The 21,044-nt window shown below is 41.8% G+C and overlaps 1 protein-coding gene across 2 annotated transcripts in view; it reads right to left on the bottom strand.

Moving 5' to 3' along the window:
* Positions 1 to 21,044, bottom strand: part of mon2 (MON2 homolog, regulator of endosome-to-Golgi trafficking) — a 38,409-nt gene that overhangs the window by 12,239 nt on the left and 5,126 nt on the right. For both annotated transcript variants that reach the window (XM_053426852.1, XM_053426853.1), the window contains exons 2-20: positions 17,887 to 17,950; positions 15,552 to 15,679; positions 12,417 to 12,548; positions 12,079 to 12,208; positions 11,245 to 11,342; positions 10,732 to 10,857; positions 10,299 to 10,493; positions 9,756 to 9,880; positions 7,133 to 7,272; positions 6,519 to 6,672; positions 5,411 to 5,601; positions 4,447 to 4,528; positions 4,031 to 4,212; positions 3,056 to 3,168; positions 2,795 to 2,899; positions 1,914 to 1,994; positions 1,735 to 1,808; positions 1,346 to 1,436; positions 986 to 1,087 (exon numbers count right to left, since the gene is read on the bottom strand). In XM_053426852.1, coding sequence (XP_053282827.1) covers positions 986 to 1,087; positions 1,346 to 1,436; positions 1,735 to 1,808; positions 1,914 to 1,994; positions 2,795 to 2,899; positions 3,056 to 3,168; positions 4,031 to 4,212; positions 4,447 to 4,528; positions 5,411 to 5,601; positions 6,519 to 6,672; positions 7,133 to 7,272; positions 9,756 to 9,880; positions 10,299 to 10,493; positions 10,732 to 10,857; positions 11,245 to 11,342; positions 12,079 to 12,208; positions 12,417 to 12,548; positions 15,552 to 15,679; positions 17,887 to 17,950 — 2,313 coding nt within the window. The remainder of the gene's footprint in view (positions 1 to 985; positions 1,088 to 1,345; positions 1,437 to 1,734; positions 1,809 to 1,913; positions 1,995 to 2,794; positions 2,900 to 3,055; positions 3,169 to 4,030; positions 4,213 to 4,446; positions 4,529 to 5,410; positions 5,602 to 6,518; positions 6,673 to 7,132; positions 7,273 to 9,755; positions 9,881 to 10,298; positions 10,494 to 10,731; positions 10,858 to 11,244; positions 11,343 to 12,078; positions 12,209 to 12,416; positions 12,549 to 15,551; positions 15,680 to 17,886; positions 17,951 to 21,044) is intronic.

Raw genomic sequence — 21,044 nt, forward strand, 5'->3', positions numbered from 1 at the left:
TGTATGGTCCGGTATTGTCCATCCTACAGCAAGTTTCTCCAAAATGTAGAAAAAACTATTTTATACTCTGCAACCACAATGGAACTGGTAAATTCATCGATATTTAATGTTAGACGCAGTTATAATTAAAATATGACTCTACAGGCTCAGGAGCTACAGATTAAATGGAAAAAAGTTATCATTGGAGCCTCAGTACTGAGTAAAGTCAACAAACAGAAGAGGACAATTATGTTGACATTCATTTAACGTCTAGCATTCATTATTTGAAATTCATGAAATCATCAGCGTTGAAAAAAGCGGCAATTTCTGTTGCAGCTCTTAGAATTAAATTCAAACACATGTGTCTCTAGTGCTAATTTATTTATTTATTATTCCTAAATGTCCCTTGAGATCAATTAAGTATGTATTAGGGGTGTAACTGTACAAAACATCACGGCTCGGTACATAAAGTTGAAACAAGAACAGAAAATATATTATATTCTTTACTTATATTTTATTTATTTTTATTCAACCCTTACTACAAAAGTAAAATAAATATCCATTAAGGTGCAGCATGTAGAAAATTAACTCTACTTAGACTTCACTGTTATTGTATTGTATGATTACCACTATTAATTGTATTTGAATTTTTTAACACACACTCCTGTTTGTCTGCGGTTGTTATGACCACGAGCCGACAGCACATCCGGTCCTTCACTAAATTTGTCCCTTGGAATTTGAGATCCGTACGCACGCATATAAGTTTGGAACGTGGACTTGTTGTCCCGAACCGAAAGGAGAGTATCTCGCAAAAATAAAATGCCCTTTTTTAAATTGTTAGCAATAATATTCCTGCAAAACCTTGTTGGACTGTATCTTGTATAGTACAGTGTATAGTGATTTTATCTCTACACTTAATGGGCTTCATACTTCTTTATAAGCTCCTTGAGTAAATCAGTGTTTTGTGATTTTGGGCTATATTAGTTAAATGTCCTTGACATGTTACCTCAAGTAAGTGGCCAGTCAGAGGCCTCCACAAGATCTCTATACGATCCATGTTGACGAGACCAGTCTCCAAGAGCTTTGCCACCGCGAAAAGAGACGGCTCCTAAGACACAGACAGAAAAATAGAAACTGTCGGTGAACACTGCTTGAATTCATATGGAGAGGCTGTGTGCAAGTTTATTAACATGTTCCTTTAAGTCAAGTGCAAGGAGTGCAGTCCCAGGCAGCACAATGTTAAAAGTTCTTTAAAGTAAAGAGAATTATCACTTCTCAAGATGACTTCAGCAAAGCAAAATTATGCAATATACAAAACATCAACAAACCAAGTTTAACTTTATACTGAAATACACTTAGTCTTTACCTTGTTGTTTCCATAAGCCATTTCCATGGCTTCCAGGGAGAGTGAACACAGAGCATTGATCAGGTGATGCAGGGACACATCATCTAGGTATCTGGATTACACAAAAAATAAATGTTCTATACAGACGGACTTAGATGTTTAACAGGAAACACTGTTCTTTTTTAGAGCCCAGTAGTTATTCTTTAGTTCAATCCAATACTTTCTTAAATAAATGAACAGATCTTTACAAAATATTAAAATTAATGATTGTTCATTCATTAAACTGCTTAGAAAAGAGACATACAAATATTTGTATTCACCAGATATGAATCACAGCACAGTTGATATTTCTATTTAGATTAATAATAAGACTTTTTGTTTGTTTTCACAGATAAAGCACTGGTCCTTACTGGGAGCTCTCAAAAAGTCTGGACAGGATATTGGAGATGACGGGCAGGTCTGTCATCACTGCTGTGGTCAGCACCTGTTGAGGTAAAAGACACAAACACAAACTCAACAATTAGCTCATCGGCAACAATGAGATGAGAAACTCAGTATAATGCATGTTAGGTTTCTAAAAAACACTCACTGTGCTGGGTCCCTCCACAGCTCGGCCGGGCTTCAGGGCACCGCCCACCCCCGGCTTCAGTCCAAGGATCCAGACCAAATGCTGGGTGAGAAAAGTGAGAAGCTGAAGGAAACTACATCAACATAATTAAAAAAAAGAAAGTACACTGAAATACTGGTGGATAAGGCTAATTAAATCAGGAGTAATATAAATAGAAGTCTAAACCTCCTCTTGTCTATTTCATATAAAAGTATAAACTAAATAAAAGCTTCAGAACAGGTCAAGTAAGACGTTTTGACATCTTGTTTATACTGAAACTGCTTTCAGACAGGCACTAAACTCTGGATGGTCTCATGAGGGGATGTATGTGAGAAGCACAAAAGTCAGTTCCTCCAGAGTTTCTCCTGCCAGAACCTTACTAATAACTCTGAATGAGCCCATGTGAAAATACAGAAGGATATAATCTGAAGGATTCATACATTTCTAGCACATTACGGATACAAAAAAGAAAAAAGGAAAAGAATAAAAATATCTCAGGATTAGAAAAGGGGCCAAATACGGAGAAGACAATGATAAAGATGTGAGTTTATAATCTCTGAGGTGGAATTTAGACATTAAATCCTAACTCCTGCTGCACCCATTGCCTGAACTCTCAACAGAAGATTTTGCTGTTGTTGTAAACGGGTCTGAGCTAGAATCTCCTGCTGCGTTGTTCATGTGTGAAAGTCAAACTCCGGACAAAGTTCAGATCCGATTGTACGGACATTTTCCGGAGTTCATGTCTAACATTTTGCCAGATACCGCAGGGAGTGCACATATCTGAGAGACAATGGAGTGTCTAATCTGTCTTCTCTAGTTAGATAAAGATGTGTGCATTCATGTGTGTGTGTTGACTGTAGTACCTGCAGTGTAGCCAGTACCAGCTGCCAGGACGTGCCGAGCACCGCCCCGTGGCAGTGTGCGAGGTTCAACAGGGTTCGCATACACTGGATGTTCTTTGCCGTCAGCTGCAAACACAGATACAAACAGTTATGATATATTTTAGTCCACAAGCCATCAGGAAGTTAGGTACTTCTCCACACCAAGGTGAAATAGAAGAGCAGTAGTAAATGTCAATTGTAACCATAGTGTGTTTACAACTGTGTGTGCATGTGTTTCCTTACCATCACCGTGCCCTGGGGCTGGGCGTTGAGCGGCTGCCCCACAGCCACCACCTGCTGATGAGATTCACTGGAGGGGCTGATAATCTGCACGGTCTGGCCCTGGATGGAGTAGGCTGCGTGGAATACACACACACACACACAGGAGTCAAGTCTTTCTATGAGAGACAGTACTACACACAAACTGGTTTTGTAACAAGGTTACGACATGCAAGAAAAGATTCCTTAATTAACGCAAAGGCAAACATCCATCACAAGTTGAGACCCAATTTGCAGACTTTATCTCTACAAGCTAATATGCAAATAGTGAAGGTCTAAGTGGTTGATTTGAGAGCAGCTGTGTCTGTGTGTGTGTGTGTGTGTGTGTGAGAGTGCAAGTGTGTGTCTACATTCCCCAGACACATTCTCCTTGGTGTTCCTAATTAGGAGCCACAGTGAAAAGTTATGGATTAATGCAATAAGAGCAGGGCTATAGGGACGGGCAGGGTGCCAGCAGTTTACATGCTAAGCTCAGTTTAACAGAATGCACGTCGAACCATATGGGAGATGGGGTGCTCATTAATTGAACATAAATATACATGAACAGAGGCCATTCTCAGGGCTGAGTGAGGGAACTGGAAAGGGTGGGTGTATCAGCATTATTTTTTTTCTGTCATGATCAGAAATACAAAACTTAGGCCTGAATAGTTTTTAATGTTTCCCAGAAAAGAAGAGAGAAAGAGAGAGACAAGTGGAGTCCGTGTATATATATATATAGGGCAATAGGGCATTTGTGTATGTGTATGAGGCGGCTGAGGCCCTTCAGGTACTGTAGGAGAGAAGGACTCTCTTCGCCACAGACTTTGCCATAAAAACACAAACTAGAAGCCAGTTTCCCTCATCTGGGATATATCTGTTTTTTCCGTGTGTGTGTGTGTGTGTGTGTGTAGGGGCAATGAGGTACTTTGTAAATCTTTGGTTCTCTATCCAGAACGGTACCTTTACTGGAGAGGTTGGCGGCATTGCAGCTCAGAAGAGTCAGAGCATAGTGCGGCGGCAGTGAGGCCTTGCAGATGGCTGTGATGAAGGCATCTCGGGGCGTCACCAGTCCCAGACGACCACACAGCGAGGCCATGGTCAGCTCCGCCTTCAGGATGTTCTCAGTGGCTGTCTCATCAGTGCTGAGAGACAAGAGGAAAAGGAGGATGGAAGACAGTGTGGCCTGATACTCTTATTACATCTGTAATATTTTTTGGGATGTATGATTGCAATCATCATTAAAAGGAAGATATCATTATCTGTCATTATCTTTGTTTTGGGGGAAATTTGCCCCGACGTGAAACCCTGATGTGAACAAGTCACATGACTGCTGACTACAGAGAACACATCTATCAGAAGGCAACAGGCAGATTTACCTTGCGTCCAGCAGCAGAGAGAGAGCAGCCAGTAGACCACACCAACAAGCACTGACCATCTCCTCCCACACCAGGTGGGCTCCTGACACACAAACAGACTTAATGATATATCTTTTTTTATTTTTGATAAAGGTAAAGTCACAGAGGCACCATCATGGCCCCCAGGGGTCATTATAGTGTTTTAAACAAGTGGCAATCTATGTGCAGTTTCCCCATTAGTTTGTGAACCAATTTAGAGGTTGTGAGTTTGGAATTTTGTCCGGTGCCATCTTGTTTTTCTGGAAGCAGTAGAAACCATATTTGCAGGAGGGGGTGGAGCCTCAGTGAGAGATTGGGGACTCTGCACATCCACCTACACCTGTGACCTGCACCCAAATTTAAAGATGAACCTCGTGCTGTATTGAAGAAGTCTTAAAACTTATTTATTTGTTCTTTCAATGTATTAACTCTTCATTGTACCCTCGGCACCATTGTAAATGAGGGTCTTTTTCCTCAATGTGTTTTCCGAGGCTTAAATAAATAATCAATCAATCAATCAAACTAGGGATTGAGGCCAAAAGCTCCAAATGAAAATGTTAACTGATGCTATTCAAGTGAGAATAAGATAACATTTCTCTTAGATTTTTAATACTCATTTTCGTTTTTGATAACAGTGGAGTCGCCCTCTGCTGGTCATTCAAGAAAATATAGTGTCTGTTATGGTCTTAGGTTCTCACCCAAAATCTTAAAAGGTTTGGTAATTATGCAGTTAAGTAAAAATACAACCGATTGTAATTTCTACTTAAGATCTTGCTTTTGAGTGAGATGCTGTATCTCTTATTAATTCATACAGTTAATATCTTAAACACACCATGCTAATGTAAATCTTAATTACATTTAGTATATGCCCTCCTCTGAACATTACACTGCATTACGAGAGCTTGCTCGTCTGCCGCCCGACTCTGGGCCTCTTGCTCTTTCTCACCAGGTTGTGGCTGCCACTTCTGGTCAGGGTTAGCCTCCCTGAATTCAGCGGCCACCCCCTCCTCCGCAGCCAGTTCTCTCTCTATCATGGAAGTAATGCCTCTGACCAGGTCCAGCAGGGCACTGAAGGCCACAGACATGGCGTAGCCCTCAGGGATGGACGGAGGCTCCACCTTATCCAGCATCTCTAGACTGGTGGAGGAAAAAAAAGAGGGACAGGACAAAAGATATAATGGTGAAGTGGGTGTATGTGCTAGAATCAACAGAATTTTATGAATTAATTGTTAAGACGTAAGTATGACGCTATATTTTTGCTTAGCCATAAATATCCTGTCCTGTGTGTTGATGGGTTTACATCAGCTACTACATTTAAACACCACCGTCGCCTACAGTAATTACTCGAGTATGCCAGATGTCCCAAGTTTCCAGATTTATTTCATAATACTGATGTGCATCACCGCTATCTGAGCAATTTGTGTCGATTGGGTTAATGTACAAAATATGTGTGTTGCCTCTCAGCATTGTCTGACACTTCCTGTCTGACCTTAGTGTCGGGTGAAATGCCTGAAGCCGTATCACGACCGCAGCTTTTTACCTGGATTCTGCTGCTTTGTCTCGTACAGAAAAAGCTGCTGCAGTGTTTGCCTAATTCTCCTTCATGCCGAGTCTGCTCCAAAATCACCACCAAGAATCTTTATTACAGTAAACTGACTCTATTACTGTTGGACAAGACAATTTAGAGAACAGCTCCCTTTGTTACGGGAAGGCCTCTGGCAAACGTAACTCTCAGAATTTTAGACCTCGCTTTCCTGTGAAATATCAAAGACTAATTACAGCAGTGTTTTCACTCCTAAAGCAGGTTAAAGACCTTGATCATCTGTGGCTTGAAAAACTATTTGTTCTGCTGAATTACTGCTTCTAGGGTGAAACTAACTCAATTATTATACTGAAAACTCCATATACCCATTAGAAGCACAGAGGTGGTGTTTCCTTCAACTTAACATATTCATTTGTTCTCTCTTTCTAAAGTCTTAAATTACACATGAAAGACAATGAATGAGTACGGGCAGAGAGGTGAATTGTTAAGTAAGTGTGGAATCATGACTTACTAAGTGGCCTTGGCACTTCCCTGGACACTAACAGTCATGAGAGGGATCCAGGTACCACGGTATTCAAATGCAGCCTGGGTTGTCAGGTTGCCGCCGACTCCTCCTGTCCCTGTGCCGCCCTGTGCGGTGCCCTGGGCCCCTGAACCAGAGGCTCCTTAACATAAAGTAAGATGAAATGAGTCAAACCATTATAACAAATATATATATATATATATATATATAACATAGAACACAAAATATCCACAACATCTTCATGACTTTATCCGGATATTATTATCCGGAGGGGTTTGTATGTGAGGACGCAAATGTCTGAGTTTCCTGACATTGTTCACGATTGTCCTGGCAGCCCCTAGTAAAAACTCTGCAGAAGAAAGATGTCAGGAGTTCTTGTCTGAAACCAGAATTATTGTACCTGTACAAAAGTGTTCATTTTATATTAAATTGTGTTCCTTTTCAATTGGAATATGTGTTGAATGTCGTATTTTATTATCAAGATCTGAATTTCAGGTGCATCTGAACACATTTCTTTGAGATCTTCAGACCTTCATGATCATCTGATACAGCATATTCAGGAGGTCGGTCAACATAAGAACTTCTACAATCAGTGAACTGACCAGCAGGTGCATTGACGACAGTAGTGTTGCCTGCATTGGGGACAATGAAGAGGGACTGGATGAAGGAGCCCAGGGCATTGACGATGTCTCTGAATACCTTGGTGGAGTGCTGCTTCATGTCATATGACTGGCAGAACGAACTGGAAAGGAATACAACACATTTTTCAGACAATTTTTGAACATGTAAATAAACTCCTCATTTTATGGAACAAAAAATGTCTTCAAAACATTTCATGGCAATCTAAGACCATAAAACTGCTATTCCTGGAACCACAGTGATGGCATGGCTAAAAATTTACGTAGAGATTGCAAACATAGAGATAATTTATGCTATTTGTATGATAGTGGAACGTGTTCGTGACATTTTCAAGTTGTGGTACTCATTGACTAATAGGTCTCATCTCATCTCATCGTCATCCGCTTATCCGGGGTCGGGTCGCGGGGGGAGCAGCTCAAGCAGGGGGCCCCAGACTTCCCTTTCCCGGGCCACATTGACCAGCTCTGACGGGGGGATCCCGAGGCGTTCCCAGGCCAGTGTTGAGATATAATCTCTCCACCTAGTCCTGGGTCTTCCCCGAGGTCTCCTCCCCACTGGACGTGCCTGAAACACCTCCCAAGGGAGGCGCCCAGTGGGCATCCTTACCAGATGCCCGAACCACCTCAGCTGACTCCTTTCTAAGTAAAGGAGCAGCGGCTCTAATCCGAGTCCCTCACGGATGACTGAGCTTCTCACCCTATCTCTAAGGGAGACGCCAGCCACCCTTCTGAGAAAACTCATCTCGGCCGCTTGTACCCGCGATCTCGTCCTTTCGGTCATCACCCAGCACTCATGACCATAGGTGAGGATAGGAACGAAGATCGACCGGTAGATCGAGAGCTTTGCCTTGCGGCTCAGCTCTCTTTTCGTTACAACGGTGCGGTAAAGCGAACGCAATACCGCCCCCGCTGCTCCGATTCTCCGGCCAATCTCACGCTCCATAGTACCCTCACTCGCGAACAAGACCCCGAGGTACTTGAACTCCTTCACTTGGGCTAAGGACTCATTTCCTACCCGGAGTAAGCAATCCATCGGTTTCCTGCTAAGAGTCATGGCCTCAGATTTAGCGGTGCTGATCCTCATCCCAGCCGCTTCACACTCGGCCGCCAGCCGATCCAGTGAGTGCTGAAGGTCACAAGCCGATGATCCAATGAGGACCACATCATCCGCAAAAAGCAGTGACGAGATCCTCAGACCACCGAACTGCAACCCCTCCCCACCACGACTACGCCTCGATATCCTGTCCATGTATATCACAAACAGGATTGGTGACAAGGCGCAGCCCTGGCGGAGACCAGCACCCACTGAGAACGGAACTGACTGGCTGCCGAGGACCCGAACACAGCTCTCGCTTTGGGAGTACAGGGATTGGATGGCCCTGAGGAGAGACCCCCTTACCCCATACTCCCGCAGCACCTCCCACAGTTTCTCCCGGGGGACCCGGTCATACGCCTTCTCCAGATCCACAAAACACAAGTGGACCGGATGGGCATACTCCCAGGCCCCCTCCAGGATCCTTGCGAGAGTGAAGAGCTGGTCCGTAGTTCCACGTCCGGGGCGAAAACCGCATTGTTCCTCTTCAATCTGAGGTTCGACGATCGGCCGAACCCTCCTTTCCAGCACCTTGGAGTAGACTTTACCAGGGAGGCTGAGAAGTGTGATACCCCGATAATTGGTACACACTCTCTGGTCCCCCTTTTTGAACAGGGGAACCACCACCCCGGTTTGCCACTCCTTTGGCACTGTACCCGACTCCCACGCGATGTTGAATAGGCGTGTCAACCATGACAGCCCCTCAACACCCAGAGCCTTTAGCATTTCTGGCTGGATCTCATCAATCCCTGGGGCTTTGCCACTGCGGAGATGTTTGACTACCTCAGTGACCTCCACCAGGGAAATTGACGACGAAACACCATCAACCTCGAGCTCTGCCTCCAACATAGAGGGCGTGTTATTCGGATTCAGGAGTTCCTCAAAGTGTTCCTTCCAACGTCCGATGACCTCCTCAGTTGAGGTCAACAGAGTCCCATCCTTACTGTACACAGCTTGGATGGTTCCCCGTTTCCCCCTCCTGAGGTGCCGGATAGTCTTCCAGAAACACTTTGGTGCCGACCGAAAGTCCTTCTCCATGACCTCTCCGAACTTCTCCCACACCCGCTGCTTAGCCTCCGACACGGCAGCAGCTGCAGCCCTTCGGGCCTGTCGGTACCCTGCAACCGAGTCAGGAGTCCTCCAGGATATCATATCCCGGAAGGCCTCCTTCTTCAATCGGACGGCTTCCCTGACCACCGGTGTCCACCACGGTGTCCGAGGGTTACCGCCCCTTGAGGAACCTAAGACCCTGAGGCCACAGCTAGCCGTCGCAGCTTCAGCAATGGAGGCTTTGAACACCGCCCACTCCGGCTCAATGTCCCCAACCTCCACAGGAATGCCAGAAAAACTCCGCCGGAGGTGTGAGTTGAAGATACCTAGGACGGGGGCCTCCTCCAGACGTTCCCAGTTCACCCGCACTACTCGTTTGGGCTTACTATTTGACTAATAGGTGTATTTTCGTTATTGAGTGTTTTAGATCTTAATATTTCTCACCGTAATAAATGTGGCTGCACGCACAGCCTGTGGACCGATTCTACGGCCACTGCTCTAAGCCACTGTGGCTTCTCACCGTCCAGAAACTTCACCAGTAGAGACAAAAAAATCTCACACTCAGTCACCTGCAAAACAAACACAAACAGATCAGACTGGGGCAGAGCAGTGGCCTGTTATATAGCCAGACTGTCCCGTTACTGGAAAACTGCCTCTGGCAACATCCCTGAATCCCTTCAGGCTTTGATGAAGGTGGTGACTGGACACGCCTCTTGACATGGGCAAAAAGACAGATTTCTACCACAGGGTTTGATACAATATCACTAAATAAAAACCGCAGCAGTGCTGAATTAATTAGATGCAGCTATTCCCATTGAGGTACATGGAGCAGAACTAAGACAAAAAGTACAGCTACGCTAATCCAATGCTAATCAGACCAAATCAAGTAAGTATATCAGCTCTGTTCTGGGGGAAATCTCTTGCTCATAAACCATCCATCAGGCAGCAGCTCTGGCCGGTCGACCGTCACGCAGATCGGTTCCTCACCAGTAGGGTGTAGAAGTGTTTGATGAGGACTGACACTACACGCAGGAGCCTCATGCAGATGGGAAAGTACGGTTTCTCCACAGGTGCCGGCGAGGCAGCACTGCTGCTGCCCTGACGGAACTTGATGTTGGGGGAGAAGAGCTTGATCACAAGTGGACACACTCGTTCCTTCAACAGGAAACTGAACTCCTGGTGCTGGATATGGAACAGAGAGAGAGGGACGTTTAGAACGGTGTGAGATTCAAAGACAACACAATCTCTGACATAAAGATATTTAAAATATACAAGAGGTGGATAAAATAACAGAAATATCTGATTAATTAAAAATAATGAGTAGGTCTGTATTTTTATTATCCATCTATTCTGGCAGTTTGTACAATAGGTAGATTCCTTATCTAATAACACCACAACAAATATGTGACACAGTACATACCTGTAAGAATACCCCTGGGAAATCATTGAGAACAGACTCCAGCAGCTCCAGGCCAAATGTCCGTGTCATCTCTGTCATCCCTACTAGCCAGTAGGGGGCATCAGCGTTGACGAGCTGGCACAAGTCCTGCACAGAGGCACAGAGCAGCATTCACAACAATGGATTGTTATGTCCTACACTCATCACAGTGGTTGAAACAGTGCAGTCACTGAGTTCTGCTGGCAGAACATCCTCATCACACAACAGTATAGTGTGGGTGAGGAATGATGAGGGACTTGAGGACAACGGACTTTTGAATTTGTGCAGATTAAATTTAAAAGCACAGATTCAATAAATTACAAGGTAGTGATAAATATTTTTAGCAGAAATGGGAACTACTCTGATTCTGTAGTCCACACACGATGAGCTCATGAGCCACGTTTCAAAGCCAGCTCAGATAAGGGTTTTACCCCGAGGCCAATGAAAGGATAATGCAATGCTGTGTTGAAGGCTGTTGCCCCCTTGTGGGCTTACCTGGAACAGCATGTATGCATCTTTAGCACTGGGTCTCAGGGTACTAACAGACCGTCTGTTGGTGTTTCCCTGGACTGGAGGAGGATGCTCCACAATGCCTGAGGAGGAAGGGGGTAATCATTGTAGGAATTTAAGATATGTATTGATAGTACAACAGTAAATCAGATCAGACTACAGATTAAACTTCAGTGTATACAAGGAAATAACAGCCACCTTTTATTCTATTAAATAGGATAGAACTTTACTCATTGTAGCTACTAACTTTCTCTGGATTTAAACTCGTGAATCCTTACACACTCAGTAGTCTCTATGTAGATGAGCTCAGGATGTTTGAAGTCCCATTTCTGAATATTTTGTATGCACTGACTCACTGAACCTCCATCACTATATACACTGTTCAGACCTGGTTGATAATGTCCCGAGTGATCCAATCACAAGTCTTTAACGCCAAGTACAGGAACATGGTCTGAGATCTGATCACTCAGACCACATTTGAACATGGTCTGGACTTTTTACTGTGTGAACACATATCTGTCCTGGGCTAAATATGAGAACCCCCCCACCCAGCAGACGCACTCTGATCTGTACTCATATTGGTTGAAATTTAAATAAATATCTTGGTCTTCATGAACACAGATGTAGTGATTAATTTATTCTGAGTGGGAAATTGAGATGTGATCACAAGTGGTCACAGGAGACACGTTCAGGATGCATTCAGGTGCGAACTGAAGAACCTAATGTTGTCCACTTGGGATCGGATCTCTCAGGACAGATGCTAATACCAGGATTATATCCTCTCCCCATTTCGACCGAATAGCAGCGCCAGCTTCCAACCTTTGAAACGCTCGTCCTCTGCCACCATCCTTTCGAACACCACAGTGACGACCTGCCTGACGGTGGCGGCCGCTGTGTTGTTGGTGATGGTGTCCTTGGTGAAGTGGAGACGGAAGCACAGCACAATGGCCTGGAAAGACAAGGGCAGGAGTGGAACATAAAATGCATTGTGTGAACACAGTGGGACAGTTCGATAGATCATGTAATTTGGCACAGTGTTAAAATGCTGCACATTCCATATTAAATTCACGAGTCCACCAGTACAGTACAAAGGAATAGATTCAACGGAGTGGTGCATGTAAAGAGTTGTGAGATTTAGGAGTTTGTTGGCCTGGTACCTTGGAAAGTACTTCATCATGTACAACTGTGTTGGTGGTCAGCAGGACGAGGACCGTCTGCAGAAGTTTCAGCTCCTCCAAACCATTTTCCATCAGCTGCCACAACATGTTGATGATGTTCCCCGCTGCTCCCTGTTACACACATAAAAACAAACTTCAATTACAGTACTCACAGAGATTTATAGTTGAACATCAGGAGGCATAATCACAGTCACAGGCTTTTAATAGACAAAAAGCAATGAGAAATCAACCTGAGGTCAAACACACAGTTTATAATCCCAGACATGCACAAAAACACACTTGAGGGAGCAGCTGGTGCTGCCTGCTCCGGGGGTCACGATATCACTGAGCTCAAAAACACCAAATGTAGCTGCCAGTTGATATTATGTCGCTTGATGCTGACTTTAAGTGACATGGTGTCTCCTTTCTTGGGTCAAGCTGTCTTGTTGACTGACTGGCTGGAGACACAGGGGTAATATACAAGTTTGGTTTGTGTCCATGTTAGAACTGCAACCAACATCTTTTTTCAATGAAGACTAAAATTAATTTTTAGTGTTAGGGTTAACCCCCATTAAGCATAAATAAATAATAATAAAAAATCAAGGAGACTATAAAACCAAAAGATAACTTTACAGTAAAAAAATTTAAAAATCTGAAAATTCTAACGTTTGAGAGGATGGAACACTGATAATGGATTAATCACGGAAACAATTGCGTGATTATCAAATTGATGTCTTATGGTTTTCCATCCGAAGATTTTATTTTTAGCTACATGTACAAGGCATGTGGGTTAGGCATGTGTCCCTGTTCAAAGAGTTTAAGCTTCATTACCACTCCCAAACATTCCTACTGGTGTTAAGATGCAATTTGTGAACTATTTGCTTCATCATTGACTTTACTGAATTTTATTGAATCAACCAAGGAAACATAATGACATCAACTATCCACCAACGTCTCTCTCCGTCTGAGATGTTTCTCTGCAGTGAAATCTCAAGGATCAATACTACGGTAGTGTGAGGCCCTTAGGTAGCTGTTAAACCTTCAGAGTTGCTGTTAAAGAGGCATTAACATATATATATAAATATGTTTTAACCACATCTGAAATATTTTTCTATGTGATTGTTAATCAATTATTATAAGGTTTTGAACTTTTCAAACAAAGCAAAACGTGAAGATTTTAAATTGGGCCTTTCTTTTTAAATGAGCTTCTGATATGGTCCACTGCATGAATTAGTCATGATGATTAGCTGCTTCCCAAATGTGCATAATATCGACTGAAGAGAAGAAAGACGGTAGTTAAAAAAAATTTCACAGCACAGCCCGTCATGTCACACTTCTCTTGTGAGAGTATTTATTCTGGGAGTGAGCACTTAGGCTCCCCCACCAAAGGCAGGAGCTTTGAAACGTATGTAAGCCTAATTAAAAAAATTGCCTGACATCAGAATGTGGAGAGCCTGGGATGGCTCAATAAAGCTTTTAATAACAGTCTTTCTATGGTGTATTAACAAGGCACTTGTGCTGAAGCGCGAGGGTACCAGCTTTGGAAACAGCTCTGATCTCTGGTCTGACTCCAGTTGTTTGAAAGGTTCAAGACCTCTTTACTTATCAAGTGAAAATTATGTAGAACCACACTGATGTTTGAGAAATTATAACCGTTACATATTTCCTGAGATGGATACCTTTCTGCATGTAATCCTCACGAGCTGCTAGGTTCGGGTTAAACTACTGGAGCATCCTAGTTCCAATTTTTGTAGCCCAATGGTTTCACAGAACACACAAACTCTCTAGATGACCCAATGAAAATCAAAAATATGGACACAACGGCAGGATAGAATGAGGAGTGTGGGGGGGGCACGGCCAGCAGTGAGCAATACATTCAGACTAACCATTCAATATTTCCAATGGCTGATTGGGTATTGATGAGTTGCACTGATCTGTATTGATCTGAATGTGCCAGCCTAAGGTGGTAGGTTAACGCCAACTTGCAAGCAGATGTGCACAGAATGTTTCTTCAGGGAACATTGACGTCGATGTCAATATGTACATATTTGATAGTTCAAGAATTGGTAAGCAGGAGTCAGTTCAATTGATAACTGATTGAAAAACAGTGGCCCGGTACTAAGTGTGACAATCCATAAGATACAAGTAATGTCAATATTTGATTTAGACAAAGCTAATATAGCTGGAAAAAACAAAAGATCTATTCGCAATGATTAGTGGATTTTTATAATTTCATGAGTGGGTGCATGCGTGTGTATATCAAGACTAAATAATCTGATCATTTACCATTAAGAAAGTGTTTTCCTGTTTAAAACCACAACCTTCACTCAGGGGCCAGAATCACTCTTTCAACTTAAATTAAATAGTTATGTAAAATGTATTTGACTGATATGAAAATTTATTTTGATAGCAGTTTATCGTCCAGCATTGTCTGAAGATGTTTGCTCTGCATTCATGCTCTTGAGAAATGAAATTTTCTCAAATTACTCAAATTTAGCATATCACACAACCTAATGGTAGACAACTTTATGCAAAATGACATACAACTGTGAGACCACACTCAAACTTGAGTACAGAAGGAGTGCTTGAAACACATACCACTAAAGTGCTGAAACTATTTAATAAGAAAGTGTTGGAGATCAGATAAGGGAATGCACCAAAGTAAGTACTAGTCAGGCATGTAAGCGTGTTGGAGGTGAGAGGAAGTGCTCTGAGGAGAGATGAGAAGGACGCCCCTGCACTGATTACATTCAGCAACTCAACCAGAAATGCATTTCCTTCAGGACTACACAGGAAAATCATTTCCCAAAGGACAAAGGTATAGACTTGGCTCTCAGAAGATGATAATCACCAGGTCAGCCAAATATACACATTCTGACTCAAGCTATAGAGCAACATATTTTGTTGCTGTGAAAGTATTTACAGTATTTTACAACTATGAATCAAGGAAGGCCTCAAAGTGTTTTATATTTCCAATTACAAAACTCTATGTAATTTTTTTCTTATACCATATTCAAGTCGGCATTAATTTACAGATCACTATTTTTTGCATGTACAAAAGTAAACTATGAACATAGGCCTCAGGGTGCTGCATTTATACATCAGAGTTCATTTAAAATAGCTCACTGTCCTCACCTCAGATACCACTTCATGGGACATGAGTCTCTGGATGGCAGCCAGACACAGCTGGGTGATCTTTTGCTCTTTGGTGCCACAGCCCATCAGGAAAGGCTGCACCACCTCTGAGCTGTTCTCCTTCAGAGCTGCAAGGACACAGATAAGGATAAATGTCACAAAGCATTTTCTGGATATGTATATACAGATCTATTTTGGGAAGAAAACCACATTTCATTTCGGTATTTAATGGAAAATGAAAAGAAGTTGTCATTTGCTTTGCTAAAATAAAATGCCTTACAATGAATGTGAAATAAAAACAAAATGTTGCACGCCGTTCAAAGAATCCAAATTTTATGTTAGTAGACTTTTGAATTTCTGAAACAACATCTTCAGAAAATTACGAAAATAAACAATTTATATTAATGCAAAATGCAATCGTAAATTCACAACTAAATCAGTAAGGCTGGATGGATCGTGGACCGTGGTAGCATCTGATTGTAGTGGCAGCTACTATGATTAGAACAAGACTGCTTGACATACAATACGCCTACTCACATACTCCATAAATCCTCAATTAATTTGCAACTTTTTCAATCCTACTAACTGTTTCTTCTAATCAGTGTTGCAAATACTGTTATATTGCTGATGTTCTCAGTTACAAGTGGCATCTATTGCACCGCTGTTGTTCCTGAGAGAGGGATCCTAACATTTGGCTCTCGTTGAGGTTTCTACGTTTTTCCACTTTAAATGTTTATTGTCGTAGTTTTTCCTACTCCTGTTGAGGGTTAAGAACAGAGGATGTCGCACCTTGTTAAGCCCTATCAGACAAATTGTGATTTGTGAATATGGGCTATACAAATAATATTTGATCGATTGATAAATTATAGAAAAAAGATCATCCAATTACTTTTACTCTAAGATATGAGATATATTTGTACTATATTAAAATCAATAACATTATTATTATTATTAGTTCACATTAGTTCATGTAAAGACTATTAAATGAAAGTGTACTTTTTGTACATGTGGTCCGTCTATTCAGAACACAGTGAACAAAATTCAGTCTCTTCAATGATTCAGATGTGCACAACAAGTTTCAGAATCTTTTTCTAACAACAAGCAAACATAGACAACAACTGCTGCAGTGAATAACAGTGCAGCTACTGTGGGGGCAGCTGGAGCTGGACAGTCGTGAGTGGAATTCAGAAAATGTTGGATTTGTGTCAACTCTGCAAATGTTACAAAAAGCAGGAATTTGTTTATCAAGGCAGAACGGACACTTTTTCCTATTCAAGTGATGAGAGACCAGTCGACTTGAAACTGCTCTATAGCCTCAATCAGGGCAGATAACAAACAAAGCTGAGGCCTGAACAATAATATTCATGAATATGCAGCTCTTTGCTATCTTACAGTTCAATGCGTGAGTAACCAATATCATCATATTATGTTGTGAAGGAATTAAAAGGGTAACGTTCTTACTGTAAGATGTGCATGACTCACCACAGACTGACTTCATTAAGTAAAAAAGTAAATAAACACATATAAACACATTCATATTATCATTTGTTTGTATATTTTTATTCATATTGGATAGTGTGTATTAATTAACCAACTAAAATACCATGAACAGTATCAATAAAAAATCTCATTCACATGATCAAATTAACCACCACCTAGGGCTGGGCGATATGGAAAAATGTTTTATCATGATAACTTTTTAAATATCAGTCAATATCGATATATATCACTATATAAATCAAATGAGCTGCACTGAGGTGCATTAACAAGGACTCTGCTCCTCTGATGTTTTCTAATCAGTCACATGTGAAACTGATCTTTATAAAATAACCTGTTGAGTTAATATTTATGTTCCTGGATAAACGAGGCGTCGCTTCTTCTGCAACAATGAAGTTAAAACACAGCGCTGAGTCATAATCTGCGGGAAGAACTTCTCTTCTGTCTGCAGGAGAGTGTGTGTCGGTTCATGACTCTCGTCGGTTCTCGTGTAGTGTAGCAGGTTGATACATGAGTCTCTTAAACTCTAGAGCGAATTTATCAAAAACAAAGTAAACATCAGACACACAACGAGCGGACCTTTAATGTGTGTCCGTCTGATCCTGAAGCAGCTGTGGTTAGAATTATTCAACTCTATTCCAGACACATGATTGGTTCGGAACGGCGCTATTGTCATTATCATTGGCTGTTCGTGTTGTGTGTCAAATCACGGATGGAATGAGTTCTATCGACGTTGTATTGACCATGTTTTAAACTTCTATAAAGGGCAAGTTATATTGCAATAGTTAATGGTTTTATTGCCCAGCCCTACCACCAACCTTCTCTCCTTATCACTCACCTGCCAGTATGCCTGTATTCCTGGCTGCAATGGTCTTAATCTTCACAATGCCAGACTCTGCAGCCTGCAAGAGAGGGAAAGAGGAGACATTTAGGTAAACTCATGAATAGTATGCGTATAAGGCGGTGCTGATGGTGAAGCACCACTATGCTACTGGTAGACACTACTTGTGGTAATACATGGCAACAGGGGAGAAAGAGAAAGGACAGAGTAGGGCAGGTGAATCTACAAAGAAGGGGCTTCAACTTGAGAGGGAAGCAGCAGAAGAAAAGTGATTTCCCCAGCGAGACGTCTGGCAGGGGCAAGATGCTAAGAAGTAGAAAAGGGGGAAAGGAGGATTGTCAAGAGAGAAAGAGAACAGGTAGGAGGAGGGGATGACATGGACACAGACTAAATGTGAATCAGTGTGTGTGAAAGAAAGAGATTTTCAGCATTTACCAGTCAAAATAGAAGCCCTTATCTTTCTACCACAAGCCGGTCATATCTCTGGAACCTCTTCTTCTCTCCGCAGTATTAACCCCCATCACGGCTCCATCTCAACTGATTCATCCACTCTCGCTCTTCCCTCCCCAAACAGAGTTATCTTCTGACTCTTCTTCCCCCTTGTTATTCAAGTATAAAAAACTGTCAATTTTCATCTAAAAGATGCAACGTGCTACCCTGAGACGAAGAACTCACAGCTGCAGACTAAGAGAGCATAATATTGAATATCTGGAAGAGAACATTTCTTGACATCTAATCTGCTGAAGCTTACAGTGGACAAAAGCGGTGTGCAAGGAATTGTACACCACCTTTATCTATTTACCACTATGCACTAGAAATCGTATAGTTTGATTTTCTGTTTATTTTTTGTTATGTGGTTGCAAGTTACTTCAATTGTGTTGGATGTGGCTGCAATACTGTTTAGCCCTGGAACTCAAATTCTGTTTTGTGGACTCCAACACTTCACTCATCTATTTGCATAGTGGTGAATAAGTGCATTTTCATTTTTCTGTGAACAATCCCTTTAAGTACATATGAAGTATTCAGTATGTTTTTGTGATTGCCGTAATGATGGCACTCAGTAGAGCACATACCTCCACCAAGGCCTAATAGTTTCCTCAAATTCAACCAACCTAAATTGCCTCTCTGTTGTTTGGTTGATTCATGACCAGCGTCACAAGCACGGCAGAAACAACGTGTTGGAAACTGTCTTTCTTGTTCACATGTGTTGCATAGAGCGACACAAATCAGGTTGCACGTCATTTCCAAGATCTAAACACATAATTAACCAATGTCCATGGCTATTTACATGCCAACGCCCAGAAGTTCAATATACGTCATAATGTCGCCCAAATAATAAAGAAGAAATGATCGCTTTCACCTGGCTGTTCTGTTTTCCAGGCGGCCAATTGGAACATGAGCCGATAAAGACATGTGTTTATTGCAGAGTCACTTGACTTAATTGTGCCCACATTGCAGAAGCCAATTATTAGTGGGGTTTTGTTATTGTTTAAAAGGGGTTATATCAGTCTTCTCATAGGCCTGATTCCAGATGTTAGTGGTCTTTTCCTTGACCTGTACCTCACCCTTCCACTAAGTTTAAATACAAGTGGTTTTTGCATAGTCCTGCAAAGACAAATAAAAAAGCAGCAATGAAAACATAACTATCTCAGCAGATTTAACAACATTCATCACCACTGTAGATATAACTTCATATGCAAAAAAAACATGCATATTGCAGCATCTAGACACATCAGGTATATAAAGTACCTTACATCAGTTTGCTCAACCGAGCAAGCAAAGCACGCAGTCAATAAGCAAATATTACCTTGATGTGTTTATACAGGCAGCCACTATGTGGTCCGACTGCAATTCAAGAATGAATGTGCTATAGCTGTGTTTCCACCTTATTGTCATATAAAGTCTGTGGTTACAGAAATACAGCATCATTTTGAATTACAAACCCTTTTTTCTTAATGACCACTGAGTGACAATTTCCAATTCAACATGAGGAAAACAAAGCAGTAAGGCAATTTCACCACTCCCTTATCTGTGTATATAAGATAAAAGTGTAATGCAATTATGCGCAAACCATTCTACTTTTGATTGAACAGCCCTGATAGTGAGAAATACTGCCCAAAATATTTGGCCAACAATGCAACAGTCACTTTAACAGGTAATTTGAACATTCACAAGGTCAAGGCCGTTTAAAAGTCAACAATTCAGAACCTTTGAATCGCTGGTTCACAAGCAGCCTCTGGCAAACACAAACTGAGAACTGGCCTATTACCATACAGCTCCTTAAAAAGTTAATCTTGAAAAAAATGCCAGGCTCCCTCTGCTCCATTGTTCCTCACAGAGGCCAAGTTCATTACAGGGCAATGAGGCGAACACAGAGAGCTTTTTAGTCCCAGATAACGGCCACCCTGTGGAGTCTGCTATTAATATAACCAGAGATTGAGACATTAATATACTGCAGCTATGATGAATGACTAAAAAGTGTCAGATTTGTACAGTCTGGGAGAGAGGCGAGTTTTTTTACAACTTAACAAACAACTTACACAATATTAATAAACGCCTGGGAAATGTTTTCTCTCTCACTGGTCATATTCATTTTTAATATAGGCTATTTAGCTTATAGCTGCTGTTTGATGAGTTTAGGGATGCATAAATGGATTATTTAAATTGATTTTTAATCGAGTGAACATTTTTGTTCGTTTTTCATCATTGTTAAATCAATATGTTTGGGTTCTGCTCATCAGACTAAACATTATATTTGAAGAAATTACTGCTGGGTGGTTTTGAGATGTCAATCCAGTCAACCAGACAATCTGCAGCCTCTGTCCCAAGGGCAGCAGGACAGATGAGCATTTTTTTTTTCAATCACAGTGTTATAAATAAGACTATTTATAATCAAGTTCTAAATAGGGTTTCAAGTCTCCTTAACATACTTGTGACAAGAGCCTCCTTTGTACTTAAGTGGCCATCTCTTTATAAAAACAGCGAGAATAAATTGGCATTGAGGAGGTTGGCCCCAAGTATGTTCTCATATATGAAGGTGATTTAATGGGATTGAGTCCTCTTTGATTGGTTGAGGATGTGAACTGCACATCTCCTTCTGTTTGTTCTGCAGAAACTGTGCGTCAGTCCAATAAGAGAACCAGGAAACCAATAAA

Source organism: Pleuronectes platessa, chromosome 7 (assembly GCF_947347685.1).
Source record: "Pleuronectes platessa chromosome 7, fPlePla1.1, whole genome shotgun sequence".
Taxonomy (NCBI): Eukaryota; Metazoa; Chordata; class Actinopteri; order Pleuronectiformes; family Pleuronectidae; genus Pleuronectes; species Pleuronectes platessa.